The 8,035-nt window shown below is 43.2% G+C and overlaps 2 protein-coding genes across 2 annotated transcripts; both read left to right on the top strand.

Moving 5' to 3' along the window:
• Positions 1 to 1,457: 1,457 nt before the first annotated feature.
• LOC134462241 (3'-5' exoribonuclease HELZ2-like) lies at positions 1,458 to 2,596 on the top strand. The gene is made up of 2 exons (XM_063215166.1): positions 1,458 to 2,024; positions 2,356 to 2,596. Exons 1-2 carry the CDS (start codon positions 1,663 to 1,665, stop codon positions 2,579 to 2,581), a joined length of 588 nt encoding a protein of 195 aa, XP_063071236.1. The 5' UTR covers positions 1,458 to 1,662; the 3' UTR covers positions 2,582 to 2,596.
• A 121-nt stretch (positions 2,597 to 2,717) lies between these two features.
• On the top strand, positions 2,718 to 7,087 carry LOC134462996 (stathmin-3-like). The gene is made up of 3 exons (XM_063216256.1): positions 2,718 to 2,735; positions 4,537 to 4,725; positions 5,943 to 7,087. Exons 1-3 carry the CDS (start codon positions 2,718 to 2,720, stop codon positions 6,000 to 6,002), a joined length of 267 nt encoding a protein of 88 aa, XP_063072326.1. The 3' UTR covers positions 6,003 to 7,087.
• Positions 7,088 to 8,035: the final 948 nt, after the last annotated feature.

The following is an 8,035-nucleotide window of genomic DNA, read 5'->3' on the forward strand; positions in this document are numbered from 1 at the left end:
GTGTCCCATAACTGTAATTTCCACAAGATGTTCAAGTGTAGCTCCACAGTGCCACCGTGTGTCACGTTTTTATTATAACACAAGTAGGCCAAGCCCAGTCAATCTAACGTTTGACACGGGACAAATTGCTGTCGGCCTAGTAATCTTTTTTTGTTGTTGTAAACGCTAGGTGAATTTTAGTGACATGTTAAAAATCAGACTTTTTTCAAGGTCAAATTTAGAGATTCCCCGTTCATTTTCCCAAAGGGAGACAAGGGTACTATGTAGGGAGATATCAAACGTTCACAGTTGTTTACTAAGACAAAGATATTTTGTATGGCAAGTTGGCCTATGGTTGTTGTAAATTGTTGTGTTTAGGGAAGAGGGCAGCAATGTGTTCAAAAAGAGGGCCTGCACCTTTCAAGGTGGCTTTAGTTGTGTGGTGGCTTTGGCTTGGAATATAGAGCTTAATACCATATCAGAAAGTCTGGAGGTCGCACTCAAAGGAAGGAAGAGAGCAGCAAACTGTCACAGTAGCTACATGCACAGCAAACACACTTTTTTTAATTGATGCCCTGATGAAGGCCAATATGGCCGCAACGCGTAGGCCCATGTGTTTTTAAACAGAATTGCCATGTTAAATTAAAGGCTTTTTAATATTTTTCTCAAATCTCAGAGTGCCTCTGCTTTTTCCTTTCTTTTTTGGACTTACACTTCACCCGGTACAGATGAGCACCTGAGTAATATTGTTTGCGAAGTCTCCTGAGCGCTTCAAGCCCTTTAGTGTCTTCTCAACACTTTTTTTTTTTTTTAAATGACATGGTTCAACAGTGCCTTTGCCACAGCTCTTCCACTTTTCAACGTGTTTCATGTGCTCTCTAATTTTTACCAACTTTAGTAGTTGACAAGATTGCAATTACACAGGAGGACATTAAGTAAGCAATCAACCAACTAACAATTTGTTTTTGTTCTGCGCACCGTAGGACCCAATGCTGTAACACAATGGCAGCACCAGGAGGGCCATCCAGGCCCGTTGACCTGTCGTCCCTTCTCAGAACTCATGAACTGCATGTGGCCTGTAAGTCGTGCTGCTGGCAAAAAGCAGAGATCACGTTCTGTCTTGCTGCAAACCCACACCAGTGCCGGAGAAACATCTTGCTGGTGAGGACAATAGGTCAAGACAGATGGAGGCCGGTTAACCCACTGCCTGGCTTCTTTCCAAGGCCAGTGAAATATGAACAGTGCTGGCATTTCGTGGAAGGATCTGGTTGCAGGTCCCATGGTAGACACTGTTCGTTTGCACGGAGCTCTGAGGAAGCGGCGGTGTGGAACTTCTTAAAATACTGGACAATAGAGCTCAGTGAGCTCATCAAAAGGCTAGATGGGGTGCCAAAGCATTTGCCCAAGCCTAAGGATTGCGCTGGAGGCACAGACACAATCTTGAGGCAGTATCCTGGTTGTTTCTTGGAACTGTGCGAGACCTGCTTCCATAACTCACCTCAAAGAATATCTGAGTGTCAATATGGCAATTCATCCAAGCGAACGCCATGTTGCACCTCTGAGCATCCCTGGAAACCCATCTTGGTGTTCTCTCAGAGGAGTCAGGAAAAGAATGTGGAATTCCACGAGATCAGGCCGCGGCCCAACAAACCCTACTCACAGTGGCACTACTGCAAGTACGTGATGGGGGGGCAAACCTGCTGGCACGGGCGCCGCCGCTGCTGGTTCGCTCACAGCGCTGTGGAAATGGCCGTCTGGACAGAGGAAAGCAAGGGCCCTTTCGATCGCTCCAGACTTCTGACAAGAAAAGATACACAGGCGTCGCAGCGACCACGGGCGAACTTCATGCCACCGGGGTCAGAGAAGTCAGGGAAGCATGAGGTACACTACTGCAAGGTGTGTCGCCACAAGTTTCGTTCCGAGGAAAACTACATGAACCACTGCTTCACCAGTGAACACAGGAGACACATCTTTGAGGACGAGTTAATGGAGCCGAAATACAGAGAGCCACCCCAGACATACCATTCCTTCCAAATGTGTCCAAGGTACGTAGAAGCATGCTACACCAACACAGTTAAAAGTCAAAGTCAAAACTTCTCATCAAATTGCATGTTAATAGCAGTTTAAGTAATTTTAGATTGCCATTGCTAAAACATAGAATAATGAAAGACTCAATATCAATGAAACATAAAATCTGAATTGCTCACATGATATAAAAAAACTGATCGAAAAGGATCACTGTAACCAAAAATATAACTGTGCCGAAAATAAAAAATAACAATGTTTCCTGCTATGATGACATATGTATACAGGCTGACATAAAATTGGCTTAAAAAAAAAAAAAAAAAGATAGTTGATTGGACTGTTGCTCCACAGAGCTGGCACGTGCGAGCACGGAGACCGCTGCATGCAGGCCCATTCGGCAGAGGAGCTGCAGGAGTGGCGGAGGAGAGCCAAGGCGTCCAGGAGGAAGGCCAAGGTGGCCGAGGAGCAGGAGCTACTGTCCTACCAGGACCGCCTGCTGGAGGAGTACAGGAGCAGCTCCCAACCCCATCACATCGTGAGTGGGTTTTTTTCGACTTTATTTGACAGGACAGTGTGAGAGGTGGACAGGAAGCGAATGGGGAGAGAGACGGGGAGGGGTCGGCAAAGGACCCGGGTCAGCCACATGGCAGGTGAGTGCCCTACCGGTTGGCCATGGCAGGGCCCCCACATTGTGAGTGTTATGTTATCACAGTATGTACGGTGCGGTGTATGTAAGTAAGGCTGCTAGAGGAGAACAGGAGTAGCGCCCAACTCCACCACATAGAGAGTGTTACGTTATGCATTACCATACTTATTACAGTATGTACGTACGGTGTGGTATGAGGAGTACAGGAGTAGCGCCCAACTCCACCACATAGAGAGTGTTATGCATTATTATCATACTTATTACAGTATTAATAGAGAGATAATAGTAGAGATTAAAATCAACTTCTGTATATTTATTCCATCTTCCATCTTCTTCTTTTAGTCACACTGCTTTTTGTATGGCTATTGATATGTACAGTATGTGTGGGCTGTTTAGGTTGAGGTAAGGGGGTTTTCTTTCTGAAAACAAACCATGTAGCTGAGATTTATTGTACTACTGTATATCACTACAGTATTACCAGAGATTCTTTAAGTATAGAGATATGCCAACATAATAGGTTTCTGTGGGCACCTAACATGACCAGGTTCCGGTCTGCCTAAAGGGGCGTGTCATAATGCTCCTAGCATTGAATAGAACAGTCCTCAGGTCTGCCTAGGTCTGCCTAAAGGGGGATTTCCCCCCCAGTAATAGAACCAGGAAACAATGGGTCAATGGAACCTCTCTCTCTACTCTCTCTGGTATTACAGATGTGACTCAACACTGTCTGCAGGAGGTGCAGGGGTCCATTGTCAAATTAATGTAACACTTAGTTTGTTGAGTTATGTCCTACAGGAGCTTCTTAACCCCTTAGCATAGCACTACTGCCCTACAATTTCAGAACGCAGTATAATTCAAAATGGCAAACTGAGAAAAAAGGCTTTAAAGTTTCCTTTCTGGCCATGCAACTGTGTTGGAGGTTAAGTGGTGATGACACTTCCATTTAATACTTTTTTATGGTGGAAATTTATGCACACAAGAAAAAAACAAAAAAAACCAACATTCTCATTACTTTTTAGCTGAAAAATCATTATACTGCGTTCTGTTGTGGTATTACTGTCTACACCAAAACCACGGTGTCAATGGAGAAGTGCAGTATAATGCGCATTATACTGCGTTCTTGGCTAGTACGACGTAACCTCCTAAAACCAAAAAGCGCAGTATAATCAGTTTTTATCATTTTTTTCTGAAACGGGACCAAGTTGGACCAAAAAAATGTAAAGGTATTTTAAAGCCAATTTCCGGTCTAAACCCATTTTCGACCATTTTCAGGATACTGCGTTCTGATATTGTAGGGCAGTATGGCTATCTGTAATGTCATAGCAATGTTGTTATGATGTAGTTAAGCATTCTCAGCAAGTGAAAAGTGTCACCGGCGACCCCAGCTGCAGTAAGAGGCTGGCCATTTACATAAGTGTATAGTGTAATGTAATGTAGTGTAAAGTTGCTAATTATGATGATCTGTATGAGCTGAATATTCAGTAATATTACAGTGCTACCCTGCAGACCTATGATAAAACCCAGAGACTTTGTTGTCTAAAGGGGACCGCTGTCATTTCCCTTTCTGCAGAGAGGAGCCTTAACTTTATGCTGCATCTGCGTGAGCATGTACATATGTGAAGCTATGTTTGGCAGGGGTGGGGAACCTTGAGGCAGTTTTATCCGGAACCGATATAATTTCAATGTTAAGCTTTGCATGAAATGTGACAAATTTTGTAAAGGAATCTTAGAAATTACATTTGCAATACAATTAAACTATATTCAGGGGACCTAGAGAAGGTGGGGCCTGTTTTAAAGGTGATTGCCTTCAATACAGGCCTAAAGTGCAGGGGGAAATCCAGGATAATGTTCATAGTACGGCCCTCGGAGGACTTTTACGGCCCTTGGAGGAATTTGAAGAGGTGTTGAAGCAGCTGGCGGGTAAGAGGGAGCATGAGAAGCAGGTGCTCGTCAAGGCCCAGCAGGGCAACAACAGCTTCAGCCGCAAGACGGAGGAGAAGCTCAACACCAAGATGGAGCAGATCAAGGAGAACCGCAACGCGCACCTCAACGCACTCAAACAACGCCTACGCCAGAAGGTAACACACACGCACGCGCGCACACGCTGCACACACACACGCGCGCAACACACTCAAACAACGCCTACGCCAGAAGGTAACACACACGCGCGTGCGCACGCACACACGCGCACGTGCACGCACACACACACACACGCACGCCCACGCACACACACACGCATGCACACAGACACACACACACACACACACACACTCACACTGTCTGACTCTGGGCCTACGGTTTGAGTGCTACTGCGCACAGACTCAGGTGCACACACGTATGCGATGCCGTGGGCAGGGGGATAGGGAATGTAGGGAGGGAAAGCTGGGCGTTTCCCACTGGGCCCTCCGAGTCCGAACACACACACACACACATGCACTGCAATCACACGCACACGCACACACACACCTGACTGATCACAACAACAATCTGCATCAATCAGTGTCCCTCTACATCAATCATGCTGTGACGTTGCCAATGACCAGCAAAGACCAATCCCTCTTTTTTCAGATGAAATTGTGATCCAAAAAGAAGAAAAATTGTTTTCAACCTGATCAATCGCCAGCCAATTAACATTTCCATTGTGTGTGTGTTTGTGTGTGTTTTTAATGATGAACAGAAGCAGCCCTTGTAGCATGTAGGCTACTGCAATTCAGAGGAAATGATAGAATGAATCAGGCATCAGAGCATGACTGGGCAAGTCACATTATAGGAGTGGAAGGTTTTGAAACTATGCCTGATCCACATCACATCATTGCTTTGTACAGAATACCTATCTTGGCGCTGCCATGATCTCAGCTTTCTATATAATCAATATGTTAGACTACTCTTGGCACTAATCCACTCCACAGCAGCAATGGTGTACATGCAGAGAGTAAGGCCTTGGCAGAGCCAGGCTGCCATGCTACAAGATACAAGATATGTATTGGCATGTACTCATGAATTCAAGAAATCATAAGCAATGGAAAGTTTTGTGCTTAACAAAAAGGAATGTAGATAATGTAGAAAAAGACTCTGCAGTTAAAAAAAAAGCAGGTTGAAAAAAAAAAACGACGAAAAGAGAGGGAGGAGTTCTTGTGTGGTTCTTGTCAGTTAAGCATCCTGATGGCTTGAGGGGAGAAGCTGATCTAACCAGCACTAAAATAATAATATAAATAAATAAATCAATAGTAAATAATTGCCATGATTTCCCTTTTCTTACTTTACTTTACGTTTCTTTTCTTTCCTCTACTCATAGGAGCTTCATGCCGCCGAGGTCCGCAAGAACAAGGAGCAGAACTCAGACCTGTCTGGTTAAACAGCCACTCTGGAGTCCACCCGTCTCTCATCTGTCCAATTTTTTTGTTTTTGTTTTTCTTTGTTCTGTTTGAGGATATGCTGCTTCGAAAGCCACTCTGTCTTAAAAAGGTCATCCGCGATTCCAACTCAGCTGTAGTTATTCTGCACATCATCATCACACAATAACATCATATCAGAAATCACTGACATGACATGTCCTTCACACACACACACACAAGTCTGTAGCCCACACGCGCGCGCCAGCTTCTTCTGCACCAGTTCAATACAGTACAAGGAAGGAAGATGAAAATGAACACAGTTGTGTAACAGTATTCACACTCAGATCTCATCAACCCACCAAGTAAATTACACAGTGTTTGGAAACGATCCTGTTGACTGAAATCTTACAATAAACCACAACAGTATGACATGCAGGTATATTGCACACTCACACAAAAACACCGTACACCACAGTAATGCACAGCAGCGTGCTGTCAACTATACAACTATAGTAATAAGATTCATTTGGTATGTATTGCTTTAAGATTGTGTTAGCTTGTTTTGTTTGATTTGTATTGCAATTCCTTTACGTCACAGACAAGATTACAAGCACCCGATGTGTTATCTGTGTGACAAGTGCCAGACCTGTTTATATCAAGGAATCACACAGGCATTTATTCCAAAAAAATGAAAACATGGTGCATTTTCTTTGGAAAAGAAGATTGATTTTAACATTCTGACTTCCAAGAGATGTGCCAATCAACAGTCATATCCGATATTTTAAAAATATAATGTTGGTGCTTTTAACATATACTTGTTACTGAGGGCTGGCTATTCTCCTTGAAAAAAAAGACCATATGTCCAAGTAACACACCTGTCCTGTGCCAATACATAACAATAACAATGCCAACCTGCAGACTGTTGCTGGGCAAGCAATCAGAATGTAACTAACACGAGACACGTGTGTCAGAACACGCATTTTACAAATTGTCACTTTGAACACAGTGTTCTTGTCAATGTCCACCGGCTGCTTTTCTGAAATTGAGGTTGATGTATGATAATGATAATAATAATAATAAAAAATGGTTGTAATGTATATACCTACAATGTCTACTGTGTGGTGAAATCTTCTGTTGATATTTAGTATTATTGTAGTGTAATATGAAGTGTAGGAATATAGAAATAGATATAGGTAATAGGTAATAGGCGCAATGCGCTAAGCCCCCCACATTTGGGCTTGCATGCCCATGGGCACCCCGGTTCAAGTCCGGCCAGGGTTTCATTTCCCAATCCTCCCCCATCTCTCTCTCCCACTCTCTTCCTGTCAGCATCTCATACTGTCCTGTCAATAAAGGTATAAAAAAGCCCCCAAAAATATAATTTAAAAAAAGAAAGAAATTGGTATAGTTGTTATCCACGAGACACTGTGCAGCAGGAGGAAGTCTTTAGGCCTTTTTAATCCCTCTGTGCCATCATAAATATGTATTACATCTAGGGGTGGGCATAGATTAATTTTTTTAATCTAGATTAATCTCACTGTAATTTTAAAATTAATCTAGATTAATCTAGATTAATCTATATCAAAATGGCTCATTCAGAAATGGCGCGCTAGCGAAATAATGCCGAAAAAACCCTTGGAGTTTCTTAAGACAGATGGCGCATTAGAACAGAGCTCATCTTTTTTTCCAAAATGCATCTCATCTTCAAAAAATGGTCATGTTGATACTTGGTGATGAAAAAAAACGCACTGCAATATGTCATAAGTGTGTCCAATAGGAAGCATTTACAGTTATAAGATACTGAGATTTCAAAATGAACGGCGCTTTAAGTTGTAGAGGCAAATACAGATAAATCTATCAAACATTTAGGCTATTTAAACAAAATGACCTCAACAATTCAGCATTTCTAATGGAGAGAGAGAGAGAGAGAGAGAGAGAGAGCGAGCGAGAGAGAGAGAGAGAGAGAGAGAGAGAGAGAGAGAGAGAGAGAGAGAGAGAGAGAGAGAGAGAATCTGCCACTGACTGTTAAAAAGAGCAGCGGCTCCTTTAAGAG

Source organism: Engraulis encrasicolus, chromosome 14 (genome assembly GCF_034702125.1).
Source record: "Engraulis encrasicolus isolate BLACKSEA-1 chromosome 14, IST_EnEncr_1.0, whole genome shotgun sequence".
Taxonomy (NCBI): Eukaryota; Metazoa; Chordata; class Actinopteri; order Clupeiformes; family Engraulidae; genus Engraulis; species Engraulis encrasicolus.

Bases quoted from the DNA above. Each gene is read 5' to 3' on its own strand.
- LOC134462241 (XM_063215166.1), top strand. From the start codon at position 1,663: ATGGGGGGGCAAACCTGCTGGCACGGGCGCCGCCGCTGCTGGTTCGCT. The intron at 2,025-2,355 runs GTACGTAGAAGC...GTTGCTCCACAG, and splicing joins TCCTTCCAAATGTGTCCAAG to AGCTGGCACGTGCGAGCACG.
- LOC134462996 (XM_063216256.1), top strand. The intron at 4,726-5,942 runs GTAACACACACG...CTCTACTCATAG, and splicing joins AACAACGCCTACGCCAGAAG to GAGCTTCATGCCGCCGAGGT.